Raw genomic sequence first — 17,760 nt, 5'->3', positions numbered from 1 at the left:
GTTTTCATATCTGTGGAATTCAGAAGCCACTCTGTCCATGTGGTTCTCTGAGGTTGAATAAAAGCTGAACTGTACTTGGAGGCTTTCTCACATTCACGGCCCTTGGATAATTTCTCCCCAGCATGAATTACATGTTTCAGTGGAAATGGGTCCTGAATTGGAGACTACCACATTACAATCATAGTCTTCTCTGAGGTATGAGTTCTTTAAAAGAGAATAAGATTACATTTTGAATAAGCATTTACTTAACAATTTGTAAGGTTGTTACCTGTGTACAATGTTTTGTGAGTTGTATAGGAGGGCCTTTTTATACTAATTATATTTATACGTTTTCATTAGTGTGATTTTTAAAACATGTATTTTATTGATTATGCTATTACAGTTATCCCATTATTTTCTCCCCTCTATTCCCTTCCACCCTGTGCCCCCCTCCCACCATCATTCCCCCACCTTAGTTCATATCCATGGGTCATACTCATAAGTTCCTTGGCTTCTCCATTTCCCATACTACTCTTAATCATCCCTATTTTGTACCTGCCATTTATGCTTCATATTCCCTGTACTTTTCCCCCTGTTCTCCCCGCTCTGATGATAACCTCCATGTGATCTCTGTTTCTATCACTCTGTTTCTGTCTAGCTGTCTCCTTAGTTCATTTTAGTTTTAGTTTTTGTTTTTTTAGGTTTGATTGTTGATAGTTGTGAGTTTGTTGTCATTTTACCATTCATATTTTTTAGCTTCTTCTTTTTCTTTTAGATAAGCCCCTTTAACATTTCATATGATGAGCTTGGTGATGATGAACTCCTTTAACTTAACCTTATCTGGGAAGCACTTTATCTGCCCTTCCATTTTTAATGATAGCTTTGCTGGGTAGAGTAATCTTGGATGTAGGTCCTTGCTTTTCATGACTTTGAATACTTCTTTCCAGCCCCTTCTTGCCTGCAAGGTTTCTTTTGAGAAATCACCTGAGAGTCTTATGGGAACTCCTTTGTAGGTAACTGTCTCCTTTTCTCTTGCTGCTTTTAAGATTCCCTCCTTATCTTTATTCTTGGGTAATGTAATTATGGTGTACCTTGGTGTGTGCTTCCTTGGGTCCAACTTTTTGGGGACTCTCTGGGGTTCCTGGACTTCCTGGAAGTCTGTCTCCTTTGCCAGATCAGGAAACTTCTCCTTCGTTATGTTTTCTAATAAGTTTTCCAGTTCTTGCTCTTCCTCTTCTCCTTCTGGCACCCCTACGAGTCACATGTCGGAACATTTAAACTTGTCCTGGATGTTCTGAAGCCTCTCATTATTTTTTTAAATTCTTGTTTCTTCATTCTGTTCTGGTTGAATGTTTCTTTTTTCCTTCTGTTCCAAATCCTTGATTTCAGTCCCGGTTTCCTTCCCTTTACTGTTGGTTCCCTGTATATTTTCTTTTATTTCACTTTTCATAGCCTTTACTTCTTCCTCTATTTTGGGACCATACTCAGCGATTTCTGTGAGCATCATGATTACCAGTGTTTTGAACTCTGCATTTGATAAGTTAGCTATCTCTTCATTGCTTAGTTGTATTTTTTCTGGATCTTTGGTCTGATCTTTCATTTGGGCCATTTTTTTTTCTTGGTGAATTTGTTAGGTTGTAAGGGGCAGAGCCTTTGGTATTCACCAGGGCAGGGCAACCTACATTGCTGCGTTGTTGCACTGTATGCAGGAGAGGGATCTGAGAGGAAACAATGCCACATGCTCAGCCCTTCACCAGCTTTCAGTTACTTTCCTCACTCCCCACAACTAAATTGGGCCCTTCTAGTGCTGATTCCCAGGTGGGTGGTTTTGTGTATACTCTAGGACCCTGTGGGTCTTTCTAAAGTACTCTCCTGTGAGGCTGGGAGTTTCTCCTGCTGCCACAATCCCCACAGGATTTTTCAGTCAGAGGATTTGAGGCTTTATTTTCCTGCACTGGAACCCTGGGTTTCAAGGTCTGTCTCATTCCCCATTTGTTCCTCCCAGTTTATTCATACCCAAATTTGTGTACACCCAGTTTGCCAGCCACCACCTTGCCATGAGTCCTCTCCACCCTGGCTGCCCATCTCCGCCCCTTCTACTGGTCTCAATGAATGCTTATTTAACTTCTTTGTTGTTGGACTTCCATACAGTTAGATTTCCTGGAAGTTCTGGTCATATTTTGTTTTTAAATTTGTTGTTCTCCTTCTTTTGGTTGTGCAAGGAGAAAAATGTATCCACCTATGCCTTCATCTTGTCCGGAAGGCTTATTGATGTGATTTTTGACACATTTATTACATTTACTACAACAACTTTGTTACATCTATTACATTCTGTGTTCTTTAGAAATTTCCCCCAAATTCATCACATTCATTGCCTCTCACTTTATTCAGTGACCCTTATTAAATAAATGTAACTTCCCCCAAGAGTGTGGCTTGGGTTTTCTGTTGCTTTTCAAAAATATAGCTATTGATTTGTAAGACTCCTAAAATAGAATAAACACATAATTCCAGGTAAATCTTTTTACCATCATTTTCTAGAATGAATCCTCCTCAGGAATACTCTGTTATATGATATCTTTGTTTCTAAATATGAAAAATACCCAAGTGTAAGTATTTTCCATCTCTTAGGCTTTGAGAAGGAATCCTGTTTCAGTGGGGACAGAAGAGCAGAGTGCTGACAGTAATGACAAATAGGCTGGGCATTTGAAAGACAATCTTCCAACCTGTGGAGCACAGTGTAGGAACCAAGGTGGGATATAGTTCTGAAAGAGAGCAAGTGAGCAGGAGCACTGGAGGGAAAATGCAGGCAAGGGTGCAGAAAGGCAGATTTGTCAAGGTACTGGATTTGGACATTTGAAGCCTCATCACTTCATTTATGGATTACTATGACAGGATACTAACTGCTTCCTGTGTCCTACAACCAACATTGAAGTCATAGTTGCAAGGCACTGGCCCCCACACTTAGAGGAATGTTGCTGTGGGCCCTGCACTGTCCTGGCACCTGCATCTGGCTGTGATTTAGTCTCATGTTTACCTGCAGATTCAGAAACAGAAATAGCAGGAAGACTGCACTAGGCCAGCATATCATGGCCCCACGTATTGTTCCCTGATATAATCTGGCAGATTTGGTATCATTAGCTTCTTCTACCAGAACTCTTGAATATTGAACTGGCCCATAGTATCAATTTCTGAGTTCTTTTTCTCATTTGGACTTGTTAGGCAGGGAAGTTTTCCAGAATCCACAGACATTGTCTTGCCCCTGCCACTGTATACTTCTTGACTCAGTTTTCACATCTTCAAATGGTACAATGTTAAGGTTAAGACTTCTTGAGATCAGTGCCAGCTCTGCCACTTGCTAGATGGGTGACCTTGGGCTGGATAATTGGTCTCTCTTATAGTTACTGACAGCCAAAGTCTCCTAGCAACCCCACAGAGATGCCCAATCACTGATGCTATTTCCCTAGCACTGACCCCCAGCCCTACTAGTCATTTCCATGTGGACCCAGCTCATCAAGCCAAGCCCCTCAGCTGACTGGTCTCCCAAGACCCCATCTCACAGCCAAGACCCAATTTCCTGACCGCTGCAGCATTCTCATTCACTGTCATTCCAACAAGTGTCATGTGAATGTCCTCTGTGCTGCATCAGTCTACACAACAGGCAAGATTTCCTTCCTGGGAATTACATCCTAGTGGTGGGTACAAGCAATAAACAATTTTTAATACAAATAAATCCAATACACAGTCTGTCAGAAGAGGACAAGCACTGTGGAAAAAAGAAAATACTACAACAGGGTAAGGAGAATGGGGAAGGTTGTAGGGGATGGGCTGCCATATTAGATAGAGTGATTCAGTGTGGGTGTTGCTGACAGGCAGCATTGGGAGGGGGTGGGCAGCGAGCTGTTGGGTTACTGAGGAGAGGGGGTCCACCAGGTGGAGTGGCCAGTGAAGAGGCCCAAAAACAGGGTGCGGCTGGTATGAGGACCCACTAAGGAGGCCGGTGTGGTTAGAGCAGGGTGAGGGAAGGAAACAATGGGAAAAAGGGAGCAAGGTGTATCAGTCAGGGTTCTCCACAAAAACAATGCCAATAGGGCATATATTGATTTTCTGGAGAACCCCAATACATAGATGAATGGAGATACAGATCTCTATCTATCTCTATATAGAAAGATATCTGTATCTGTATATTTCCTATTGGATATAGTGTATTATACAGTATACTTGTAGATATAGGCTGTGAGGATATACGGTGTATGTGTGCATGTGTGTGTGTGCATGTATATACATGATACATATATATAATACAAAGGCAGAGAGAAGATGATAATCTATATATCTATCTGTCCTATAACCAACAGAGGAGATGATATAGATATGGATGACAAAGATATAGATATATTCGAGAGATATAGTTTAAGGAATTGGCTCCCATGAATGTGGGGGCTGGCAAGCCTGAAATCTATAGGCAGATGGCAGACTGGAAGCTCAGGTAAGAGCTGGTGCTGTAGTCTTGAGGCAGAATTACTTCTCTTCTGGGAAGCTTGATTTTTGCTCCTGAGGCCTTGCATAAGGCCCACCCATTGAGGACAATTACTTCTGTCTTCTTTACTTGAAATCAACTGCCTGTACTATTAACTGTACCTAAACAGCACAGTGGTTAGTGGTTGATTGAATAACTGGGCACTACAGCCTAGCCAAGTGGATACAAGAAACTACGACATGAAGTACTAGGGGACTGTCCTGTGGAGTCCGCAGGCTGCGATCCTAGGTGAATGAGATATGGGAGGGTTACGCTGGAGGACTTGAAGAGCACACTGAGAAGTTCTGACAAGTTTCAGAGGACCACTCTGGCCACTGTTTTAAGATTATGAAAATAAAGAAAGGAAATTTCATTTAAACTCAAGAAGGGAAGCCTTGGAGGGGGAACTCTCATACACTATCACTCAGACATCAACCAGGAAGATGTTTGCTTGACACACCCAGCAGAAGAAAGAACTTTCCCTTCCCCAACAACAGCCCAGCCAATGTGGAGCTGACATCCCACTGAGCTCTTCCAAATGGCCCCTCCCCACTTCCTCCTTGCCTCTCCCCTGATCTTCCCACATACCTGTGGTTCTCCACAGTTTGCTCGTTCCAAACTGCAGTGCCTCTGCTATTCCCAGATAGATGCATATTGGTGGTGAAACAGCAAGCACTCTTATTTTTAAGGCCAACAATATCTTAGAAACATCTTTTGTGCATGTGTGTTTTCAGAGTTTGACATGCATTCACTGAAATAGTATTGCTCTAAGTCATGCATGCACCAGCATTCTTAGAAACACTTATGGTGTTGCCTTGTTTGGGGAAGGGAATAAACAGGAAGAGAGAGAAGAGGTGAGTGAAAACTGATGGCTAGCGTGACCAGTTCTCCAAGACCCACAGCAGTCCAGCTTAATAGTTAAGGGCTTGGTTTCTAGGATCAGAAGCTGCTTTTCTTACTCTAACACTGTGTGATCTTGGGCAAGTCAGATTCCTCATCTATAAAGTGAGTAGGAAAACCATGTCTAGTGATAGGTCATTGCCCATGCCCACACCTAGCAGTTTTGTTTAGATTCCACGGCACAAAGTAGGCAATGTTCACAGTACCTGGATGATAGAGTAAGAGCTCAAGATGTGACTTACGATGTGAACATATCTAGCATGTTATGATGGTAGGAATAAAAACCACTAGAAAGAATAAGAAAAGTTTGGATTAAAGAAAACCTAAAAGATGAGGACTATGAGATCATTACTTGCCAAGGAACAACCAATGACACCTCCCTTACTAAAGTGAATTATTGCAACAGCTACATAATTGGATTCTGAGAAGCCAGTCTACCCTAAGGAGTCAGTCTCCCTGTAATTTCAGGAATCTGTAACACTTGCCCACCAGACTCTGTGGAAGTGGGACCAAAGTGCACACCCACCCTGAAGGGAAGCTAACTTATTTAGAGAAGCCCCCTCCCCTGATTCAATTGGTCTGTTCTCATGCAAATAAGGACTCCAAATCCTACATTTCTATTGGTCCAAAAAGCACTGTCCTAATTGGCCAGAACAGCCACTCTAATTGGTAATAAGGCTATAGCTGCCCAGCTCTGATTGGATAGGGAGTCTCAATCCTACTGACTGAAATAGGATTCCAGAACTCCTTTATAAGGACTAGCTCAGACAGGCACAGTGCAGGCAAGCAGTGGAGTGTGGGAGGCAAGCAGTTTAGTGCCAACTTCTCCCTTAAGTGTGGCTTGCTTAAGCTGCCCCTGTTTAGCAACAGCTCCAGGCTGTTCATATGAGCCCAGTTAGCCACTAGGGGTCTTCTCAACAGGTATATTTGTTCTTGGGGTCATCAAAGCCTTTCATCAACCTTCAAGAGGGGATGGTAGAAACAGCTGCTTATGATTGACTGAGTTAATAAACACTGGGTGCTTACAGTACCTAACACAAGGTATGCCCTCAAATGTTAACTGTTCTCCCCAGCAGTAAGGATGCAGCTGGAACACTATGGTGTCTGGGGCCAGGGAAGTTTGGACGGCCATATGTGGAGGTAGGACCAGAAGCACAAATCTGTCATGTCTTAGTTTTATCTGATTAGGGAAGCAGGCAGCACAAATGCAATGTGTACAGCTTAAACATTGGGTATTTTCTCATTTATTTTCAGAAAAACACACTGAAATACTTTCATGGCAACAATTTTTAAGGTAGTGATGTGTGACATACAAGGTAACACACAGAACAGGAAGGGTGAGTCTCATGACCAAATCCTGGCACTTGCAGAGAATGACCATTTGCACAACTGAGAAAATCAAGTTATAGGGAAAATCAAGCTTTGTATTTCTTTTCCCTTCAAAAACTGGTATAAAATATTTAAAGTAAAAATATTACCAAAAATATATTTAGCAGGAGTTGAGGCTGGCCAGGAAGCTGGGAATCCTCCTATGGCAGGTGGCAGAGTTTTGTTTCCACACTGTCCTGCTGGCTAATCCAGCGGTGTACAGGAGGCAGCACAAGTGCAAAGGGGAAGATGGGGGAGAAGACGCAGGCAGCTGGAGGCTACCCATTCTTAGATTAAACTGATGTTGAAGGGAACTGTTTTCTCAACCTAAGGCATGCATGCAGTTTAGGGCTATTTTATTCCAAATAACCCTTGAGACCGAGCCTGCTGCAAAGTCAAGGTGCCATTTTAACCAGTGACCTTTGGGTTGGCAGGCAGACACTCCATCCATTGAGCCATACCAGGCAGGGCCCAAGGTGCCATTTGAAAAGCAGCTGCTGAGCATGCAAGAAGGCAATATCTTAGATGCTGCTGTCAAAGCCAAGCAAACTCAGGTGGGCAGGGAGAACCACGTGCAAAATCAATCAGCTGCATGTGAGTTGAAACCTAACAAGGCAGAAGGATTAGAGGAATTTACAAGGGAAAATTTGGAGCAATTTCTTTTTTCTCCTTGAGAGCAGGCAGTTTTAGTGGCTGTTCATGGGAGGCCATAGACACTGAAGAATGTAACCAAGTCTAGAGGCTACTCCTCTACTTAACCCCCCCCCCTCCCCAGGCAGAGAGCAATTGGCACTTCCAATAGGTTTCCTCACTGGGCAACTTCCAAGTGCACAACTGGGAGAGTTGGGCCAAGGTCCATTTCTCAGCTCATAGCTTAGCTTCAGTCATGTGAGGGGGTGGGGAGCCTGGTTCACACATAAGCCCAGCACCTCCTCTGCCATGTACATGTGCTGGGTGTGCTGGGAAGTCTCTCATGTAGGTGGGACAGAGGGTAGTGGGAGGTGGGCTGGATGTGCTGGAGATGGCACATACCAGCTCAGACCCTGTAACCCTGAAGGGTGGGTCCCAGGGGTCCTCACCTCTATCAGTCAGTATCCATGTGGCCAATCTGCAAGTCTAGAAAAGTGAGGTACAGAATGAGCTGTTCCTAGGAGTCTCTAATGCCTTGGGCATAACTTGGCTGAATTCAGAGAACTTGGGCTTTTAGACAGCAGCAAGCTTCAACTCTGTTTAACCTGGAGTCCACTGAATCCACCATGACATGGAAGACCCTCTCTGTGCTGGGAGCTGAGATGCAGTATTTATAGGGATCAACAGGCTGCCCAGATTGATGGGGTGTACCTCCATAAACCAGGAACCTCTTACCTTCTGCCCAGACCAGGTCTTCTTGCTCTCCCACCTTTATGATGCAGAGTGCAACAGCCTGTACTGGTGTGGGCTCCCCATTCTTTGTGGGGGCAGGGAGAAGGGACATGCCACCAGAAACTGTGTGTATGAAGACACCACAGATGTTATTTTAGCTGTGATTTCTATGACCCAGCTGAAAGATTAAGGTGATGAACCATCTGTACCTGCAGGACTAGAGTGTTATTCAAACTTTTGGGCACAGACACTGCTCCTGCCAGAGACTGTCATGGTGCTGGTGACCACTTCTTGATTTGTAGAATCAGAAGTCTCAACATGTTGCTCACCACTGTCACAACCGGATAGTCTTTAGGCAGTGGAATACCCAGATGGAGGAGAGGAAGTGGCCATTTTCCAATGAAAAAGCACAAATACAAAGCTCTCTGCTTTTCCTGTGAACACAGTTAATACTTTCAGAAAACTGGACAAAGGCAGAGCAAGGACCAGGATGCAGTTTCATATTCATGGCTATGACAAGTAAACTCTAATGCAAGGGTCACTGGGGACTGCCCAGCTGGAAAGAGAGCAGGGCAGAGCCTTCTGAGAACAGGCTGTGGGCTCTGCTTCTCCTGTCTGTGGCACAACAGGAAATGGCAAATCAGAGAAGTCGAGGTGACTTCAAACACAAACAGGTGGTTGGGACTGTCCCACCTGAGGCCAAGGTGCCCCTGCCTGCTGTGTGTAGGGTAACTGCGGTACAAATAGTTGGAGGGTAATATTTACACAGACTAAGCCCCTACTTTAGGTATAACCCCACGGTCAGAGTCAAGTTGAAGTCCAGAGAAACTGGAATTTTGAGATTCCAGAGAAACTCCAGAGAAACTCAGGAATCTTGATTAATCTCTGCCTCCCAGGCAGCAGTTCCAAGTTCTAAAAGCTGGATCTGGGGCAATACCCAGACTCATGGACTGTGTGTGAGGTTGGATCACTATATTCCCCAAGTATAAATGGACAATAAGTGACATGATGTTACCAGTTAGAGGTTGCTAAATCAAAAGAGGGACATACCATTCAAATGAATTGTACTGGAAGGAGAAGAAAGGCAGAAAGCCAGTGGGCACACAAACCAGGGAGATCTGGCCAAAGGTGGCATGACACAGAAGATGGGGAGCAGCATTTCAGTCAGTCCCAGCTGACACATGAGAGGATGCATGCCCTTTACTCTGGATGTCAGCAGTGTGGGTGAGAACAAAGGGTTCCGCCAAAAGCAGACACCCTCTTACGTGAGAGATTCAGGTAAAGAAAGTCTTATAGACCATTTTCTTACTGTTTTGTTCCTTTGCTCCTTAATTTCTATAATTTTACAATTTCTATTTTTGATTTTCATACACTCAGTGTGTACACAGCTCATCAGAGCACCAAAGGCATGTGGACCTCACTGGGTTGATCTCCAGCCTCTTCCCACCTTTCTTGTCTCCATGTCAGGTCATATGGTTAGCTGTCCCTAATGGGGTGTGAATAGAAGTGATACATGTGAATTCTAGGCCAAGAGGGCTAAGAATTGTATAATTTCTCTTAATAATCAAAATGTAAATTTGATAAACAAATTTTTAAGTTGTTAATGAAGCTCCATATTGATTCTTATACTTGGCGATTCAGACTAATTACACAGTACTGCTTGCTATTCAGGTGAGGCAGTTCTGAACCATGAGGAATGTCTGACATTCTTAAATTCTCAAAACCCACAATACTATGAAGCTTGATCCTCAGTAATAAAATGACTATCTTGACATAAGCTTTCATGGTTATTCTCTGGAATGGATTCTCTTACCTTCAATTATTCATACACTCAGTCTCAAAGCTCTTTTCTTTAAACTGCAATCACTTTTCTCCAATGTGATGTTTCTGATGCTGAATGAGGTTTGCAGTCTGGCTGAAGGCTTTCCCACACTTACTGCATTTGTATGGTTTCTCCCCTGTGTGTGTCCTCTGATGTTGGGTGAGGTGTGTGCTTCGGATGAAGGCTTTCTCGCAGAGTTTACACTTGTAAGGTTTTTCTCTAGTGTGAATTCTCTTATGCTGAGTAAGGGCTGAATGGTCACTGAAGGCCTTCTCACATATATTACATGTATATGGTTTTTCCCCAGTATGAATCCTCTGATGCTGGGCTAGGGCAGACTGGTCCCTGAAGGCTTTCTCACACAAACCACATCTGTAAGGTTTTTCTCCAGTATGAATCTTCCGATGTCGAGCAAAGGATGAATTATCTCTGAAAGCTTTCCCACACTCATTACACTTATAAGGTTTCTCTCCAGTATGAATTCTCTGGTGCTCAGTCAGGGAGGAGTTCACTCTGAAGGCCTTTCCACATTCATTACATTCAAAGGGCTTCTCTCCAGTGTGAATTCTCTGATGCTGAAGAAAACTTGTACTTTGATTGAAGGCTTTTCCACATTCATTACATTTATAGGGTTTCTCTCCACTATGAATATTCTGGTGTTTGGTAAGATGCGCCCTGCACACAAAGGCTTTGTCACATATGTTACATTTGAAAGGTTTCTCTCCGGTATGTATTCTATGATGGTGGGCAAGGTGTATGTTTCGGATAAAAGCTTTTCCACATAAGTTGCATTCGAAAGGTTTCTCTCCAGTGTGAATTTTCTGATGGTAAGTGAGTGAGGAGCTCACTGAGAACGCCTTGCCACATTCCTTACATTCATATGGTTTCTCACCAGTGTGAATTCTTTGGTGATGGATAAGGTGTGTGCTCTGGTGAAAGGCCTTCCCACATTCTCTACATTCATACCGTTTCTCTTTAATAAGAGTTTTTGGATTAGAATTAAGTTTTTCAGTATGAATTTTCCGATGTTTATTAAGGGTTGAACTTGTAGTGAAGACTTTTCCACACTCACTACACTCAAAGGCTTTTTTGTTAGACTGAAATCCCTGACTTTGAACAGAAGATGAGCTCATAGTGTGGCACCTCCCAGATCCATCCCATTCCTGGTGACTACTCACAGGTGAGGTTTGCTGGGGAGTGAGGACCCCTTTACGCAGCTTCACCTCGTGGCTTTTGTGCTGCCATTCCCATGGACCATCGCACGTCCAGTGACTCCTGCTAGTGAATCTCCCTTCTATCATCCACTGATCCAATTCTTCTTCAGGAATATCTGCCTTGAGAATAGATTTCTTACTCACAGGGAGAGGCATCCAGTCTGAAAGACATCAAAAATAAATATGTCTGTTTTATCCTAGCAAAACATCTAGTTGTGATTAAGTTGATGAGCCTGTTTAAAATGTTAATAAAAACATGGCATTTTTGAAGATTTCTTGAAGAAAGGAAAAGGGAAAAGAGGTGAACAGAGGGCAAAATAGGAAGGGACTGATCAAATGTACAATGTGATAAGCAAGAGATCTTGGGACCTTAAGTCCAGAAGTCATAGGCCTGGGTTGCGATCCTGAGTGTAACAATTATTTTATTTGTGATTGCAGAGAAGCTATCTGACTTTCTAAGCCATAGAAAAACCTATACAGACCATACTATGCCAACAGATAAGAAAAAAAATGTACCTTATTTGTACCTATAATGTACCTATAATGATATAGTCATCATAACAATCCAGATATGACCTTAAGAAATCATTGAAACTAGCAAGAATGAATGTGGCAGAAAAAATTCAGCTCAAGTAACTACCAAAACCAGTATTTTAATGTTTTATATAGTCATTTGAGCATTCAGATGGATGACAAAAAGTTAGGCTACTCTTAAGGCTGTGTGAAGGACCTCCTGCTACTGGTGAGGAAGCAACATCTTCAAACTTATATGAATAATGTGACATCTATATGAGGTGAATGCACAGAGAACCAGGATGTACCCACCACGTCTTAGAGGGCAAGGCCCTGAATCTAGGGAATGGGGAATACTAGGCAACTAGAAGGGAACTCTGCTCTTGGGAGAGGAGTCACAGCCCCATGAATTATATGACAAAATAATTCCTTTCTCCAAATACAAATTTCACACTTAACAATGGTCTTACTTGTTTTCCTTCATGGTACCTTGATATTAACAAGTAGAGCTCTGAATTGCATATTAGTTTTGCATATGCATTTGTGAATATGTACCTTTTATGGTGTCTATTTAAGACTCTACACTAAGAAATGGAATAATAAGCATTAGCTGCTAAACACACAAAATGCAGATTATGGGAAAGTGCTACCAAGAACAAGCCTCCCTCATTACTTTTTTTCTCCACTCAAATCAAGAAAATCTGCAAAGAGCTATTTAAAAAAAAACTCTTTAAAAGTTATCTGAGAAAGTTAAATAGGTATACTTTAAGGCTAAAAATCCTGGTGAACTCAGAATATATATCTTTGCTCAAAACAAAGAATGGTCAACATTAAACACTAATACTGCCAAATCTCAAAAACTTAAGAACTGACTTTCACTTCTGGACCAGATAGAGTAGCCTGTGGCAGACCAATATACCTATGGAAAACAACTGGGAAATCTGAAATGAAAAGAAATCTGTCTAAAGGCATCCCATGTACGCCACTTGAGGCCAACTTGATAGTCTAATTTTGGGGAGAAAAGGGAAATATAGAGAGGGGATTCCAAAATTTAGAGTTTTTTTATCTCACATAATTTGCTGAATTCTTATGCTTCTCAGGGCAGGAGACTAAAACTAAGCAGAGATTCAGAATCTTCTATAGTCTTATAGTACTGTAGAGTCAAAAACGAGTTCAGAACCTTTCAAGGAGGGGACGGGGCAGGCATAGTTAATGTGTGAGGCTCTCATTTGGGACTCAAACATTTGCATCATAGGGATTCCAGAACAAGGAAAAATGAATGGAAACTTTATTTAAAGCAATAATAGCTGAAAACTTTCCCAACCTGAGGAAGAAAACAGATATCCAGGAAGTACAAAATACCAAACAAGATGAACCCAAAGAGGTCTGCACCAAGACATATTATAATTAAAACGACAAAAGTCAAAGATATAGAGAACAAGAGTAAAGCAACAAGTTACACACAAAGGAACCCTCATAAGGCGATGGCAGCTGATTTATCAGCAGCAACTTGACAGGCCAGAAGGAAGTGGCAGGACATCTTTAAAGTGCTAAAAGAAAGAAAGCTACAACCTAGAATACTATATCTGGCAGGGTTATCATTCAGAATTGAAGGAAACATGAGGAGTTTCCCAAACGAGCAAAAACTAAAGGATTGTCATCACCATTAAATCAGCTTTAAAAGAAATGCTAAAGGGTCTTTTTTAAGCAGAAAAGGAAAGGTCATAATCAGAAATAAGAAAATATGATAAAGGAACAAATTTCACAGGTAAGGCCAAACATTTAATAAATATAGTGAATCAGATATTTAAGAAAGCTACTGTGAAGGTCAAACGAAAAAAAGACAAACTCAAAAGACAATAAGTAGTTAGGAGATATACCACACAAAAAGAGATCTTATATGTAACATAACATCAATAACATAAAGGAGGAGAGAGCTAAAAATGTAGTCCTAGCCCTGGCTTGCATAGCTCAATGGATTGAGCGTAGGCTGCGAACGAAAGTGTCGCAGGTTCAATTCCCAGCCAGGTTACATGCCTGGGTTGCAGGCCATAACCCCCAGCAACCCGCACATTGATGTCTCTCTCTCTCTCTCTCTCTCCCCCCCCTTCTCTAAAAATAAATAAATAAAACCTTTAAAAAAATGTAGTCCTTCTAGGATATATTTGAACTTAAATGCCTATCAGCTTAAAATACACTACTATAGTTACAGAATGATATACATAAACCTCATGGTATCCACAAACCAAAAAACTATAAAATATATACAAAGAATAAAGAGAAAAGAACCATATAAAACACTAAAGAAAACCAGCAAACCACAAAGGAAAAGAGCAAGAAAAAGGGCAGAAACAGAGAACTAGAAAGATGACCAAAAACAATTAACAAAATGGCAATAAGTATACACTTATCAATAATTTCTTTAAATGTAAATGATTAACTGTTCCAATAAAAGACATAAGGTAGCAGAATGAATAAAAAAACAGACCAGTCTATATGCTGTGTACAACAGATTCACCTAAGATTAAAAGATACACATAGGCTGAAAGTGAAGGAATGGAAAAAGATATTCCATGCAAATAGAAACAAAATGAAAGCTGGAGTAGTGATACTCTTATTAGACAAAACACAAAATGTTTAAAAGAGCAAACAAGATTACATAATTATAAAGGGGTCAATACAAAAAGAGGATATAACAATCATAAATATCTATGCACCCAACAAAGGAGCACCAGAATATACAAAGTAATAATTAATGAACATAAAAGGAAAAATCCACAGTAATACAATACTAGTAAGGGATTTTTAACATACCACTCACATCAATGGATCAATAGATCATCAAGACAGGAAAATTATTAAAGAAATAATGGCCTTCAATGTCATGCTAGATCAGATTCACCTAATAGATATTTTAGAACTTTTCATCCAAAAAGTGCAGAATTTTTTTTTCAAGTACACATAGAGTATTCTCCAGGTTAGATCATACATCAGGACATATAACAAGCCTCAATAAATTCAAGAACATTGAAATCATATCAAATATCTTTTCTCACTACAATAGCATGAAAATTAAAAAGCAGCTACAGGAAAAAAAACTGGAAAAAAAGCCACGAATATGTGGAGATAAAACAATATCCTACTAAGCAACCAATCAATCAAAGAGGAAATTAAACAGGAAATTAAAACCTATCTTGAAACAAATGAAAATACAACTTTTTTAAATGTATGGGATGTAGCAAAAGCAGTTGAAGAAGGAAGGTCATAGCTGTACAGGCCTACCTCAAGAAGCAGGAAAAATCCCAAATACACAATCTACCTCTATGCCTAAAGGGACTAGAAAAAGAACAAACAAAACCCAAAGAAAACAAAAGGAAGAAAATAGTTAATATCAGAGTGGAAATAAAAATAGAACTGAAAAATAGGAAAGATCAATAAAACTAAGAACTTGTTCTTTGAAAAGATAAAATCGAAAAACCTTCAGCCAGACTCATCAAGGAAAAAAAGAGTCCAAATAAAATCATAAATGAAAAATAAGTTACAACCAACACAGCAGAAATAAAAAGAATTATTAAAGGATACTACAATTACATGCCAACAAACTCAACAACCTAGAAGAAATGTTATAATAAATTTTTATAAGTATGTAACCTTCCAAGACCAAATTAGATAGAAATACAAAATCTAAACAAACCAATTACTAGCAAAGAAACTGAAGTGGTAATCAAAAAACTCACAACAAATAAAAGTCCAGGGCCAGATAGCTTCACATGTAATTCTACATAACATTCAAAGAAGAAATCATGCCTATCCTTTGTAAACCATTTCAAAAAATTGAAAAGAAAGGAATGCTTCTAAATGCATTCTATGAAGCCAGCATTACCCAGATAGCAAAACCAGACAAAGACATTTAAAACAAAATTACAGACTAATATCCTTGAGAAACATAGGTGCAAAAATTCTCAACAGAAAATTAGCAAACTGGATTCAACAACATATTAAAAGGATCATATATCATAACCAAATGGGTTTCATCCCAGGAATGCAAGAATAGATCAACATACACAAATCAATCAATGTGATACATCACATTAACAAACTAAAGGATAAAAACCATATGAATATCTCAATAGATGCAGAAAAAGCATTTGACAAAATCCAACATTCATATGATAAAAATTCTCAAAAAAGTGGATATAAAAGAAAGTTAAATCAAAATGATAAAGGCTATATGCAACCAAACCCAGAGCTAACATCACACTCAATTTTTAAAAGCCAAAAGTTTTTCCTCTAAGATCAAGAACAAGACAAAAATGCCCACTCTCATCACTATTATTCAACATAGTATTGGAAGTTCTAGCCAGAGCAATCAGACCAGAAAAAGAAATAAAAGGCATCCAAGAAGCAGCAAGAGATAAGGAGACAGTTACCTACAAAGGAGTTCCCATCAGACTGTCAGCTGATTTCTCAATAGAAACCTTACAGGCAAGAAGGGGCTGGAAAGAAGTATTCCAAGTCATGAAAGGCAAGGACCTTCATCCAAGATTACTCTATCCAACAAAGCTTTCATTTAGAATGGAAGGGCAGATAAAGTGCTTCTCAGAGAAGGTCAAATTAAAGGAGTTCATCATCACCAAGCCCTTATTATATGAAATGTTAAAGGGGCTTATCTAAGAAAAAGAAGGTAAAAAACATGTACAGTAGAATGACAGCAAACTCACAATTATTAACAACCACACCTAAAACAAAACCAAAAACAAACTAAGCAAACAACTAGAACAGGAACATACTCACAGAAATGGAGATCACATGGAGGGTTAGCAACAGGGGAGTGGGAGGAGGAGAGAGGGGGAAAAGGTACAGAGAATAAGTAGCATAAATGAGGTAGAAAATAGACAGGGGGAGGGTAAGAATAGTATGCAAAATGTAGAAGCCAGAGAACTTATGACACATGGACATGAACTAAAGGGGAGGAATGTGGGTGGGAGGGGGTGTGCAGGATGGAGGGGAGTGAAGGGGGGAAAATGGGACAACTGTAATAGCATAAACAATAAAATATATTTTTTAAAAAGAAAAATAAGTAAAAGGCATCCAAATTGAAAATGAAGAAGTAAAACTCATTATTTGTAGATGACATGACACTGTATATAGAAAACCCTAACAACTCCAGAAAAAGACTATTAGAACTAATAAATGATTTCAGTAAAATTGCAGAATACAGAATCAATATACAGAAGTCTGTCACATTTCTATATGCCAATAACAAATGATCAGCAGGAGAAATTAAGAAAACAATCCACAGCTACTGGTCTGCAGCTGTTCTGATGGTGGCACTTGTGGCATTCCTCTGTGGGAAAGAAATTGTTACAGAGTTAAACACCTCTTTCTTAGCAAAACAGAAAGTGTGCATATGTGTGACAGACATGGGAAAAAAAAACAATTTCATTTACAATTGCATCAAAATGTATAAAATACCTAGGAATACATTTAACCAAAGAGGTAAAAGACATGTACTCTGCAAACCATAAGAAATAAACTGAAGAAGATACAAATAAATGGAAGAATATATCTTGCTCATAAGTTAGGATTAATATCGTTAAAATGTTCTTATTACCTAAAGCAATATATAGAGTCAATGCAATCTCTACGAAAACACCAATGGCATTCTTCTTGGAATTAGAACAACTAATTCTCAAATTTATATTGAACCACAAACAATAACAACAACAACAACAACAACAACAAAATACTGAATAGCCAAAGAAATCTTAAGTAAGCACTAAGTGGGAGATATCGTACTACCTGGTATCAAATATACTACAAAGCTACAACAATCAAAACAGTATGGCACTGGCATAAAATCAGACATATAGATTAATGGAATACAGAGCCCAGAAATAGATCCTGCCTTATATGGTCAATTAATCCATGACAAAGGAGTCAAAGATATACAGTAGGGTAAAGACAGTCTCTTCAATAAGAGATGTTGGGAAAACTGAACAAAAACAAGCAAAAAAATTAAGTTAGACCATTTTCTTAGACTATGTATAAAAATAAACTCAAAATGTATTAAAAACTTAAATGTA

At 40.0% G+C, this 17,760-nt stretch overlaps 1 protein-coding gene and 1 non-coding gene across 6 annotated transcripts in view; one reads left to right on the top strand and one right to left on the bottom strand.

Annotated features, from left to right (window-relative positions):
* Positions 1-5,304: 5,304 nt before the first annotated feature.
* ZNF454 (zinc finger protein 454) overlaps positions 5,305-17,760 on the bottom strand; it is a 33,951-nt gene continuing 21,495 nt past the window's right edge. For all 5 annotated transcript variants that reach the window (XM_045850540.1, XM_045850541.1, XM_045850542.1 and 2 more), the window contains exon 5: positions 5,305-11,322. In XM_045850540.1, the coding sequence (XP_045706496.1) occupies positions 9,989-11,322 (1,334 nt within the window). In that variant the 3' untranslated portion in view covers positions 5,305-9,988. The remainder of the gene's footprint in view (positions 11,323-17,760) is intronic.
* Positions 16,969-17,101, top strand: LOC123826614. Its single transcript, XR_006787091.1, has one exon. It is a non-coding gene; the product is annotated as a small nucleolar RNA SNORA41 (small nucleolar RNA).

Source organism: Phyllostomus hastatus, unplaced genomic scaffold (assembly GCF_019186645.2).
Source record: "Phyllostomus hastatus isolate PE091 unplaced genomic scaffold, TTU_PhHast_1.1 phas_contig_81, whole genome shotgun sequence".
Taxonomy (NCBI): Eukaryota; Metazoa; Chordata; class Mammalia; order Chiroptera; family Phyllostomidae; genus Phyllostomus; species Phyllostomus hastatus.
The sequence above is the reverse complement of the archived record's forward strand: the minus strand, read 5'-3'. Positions and strand labels throughout refer to the sequence as shown.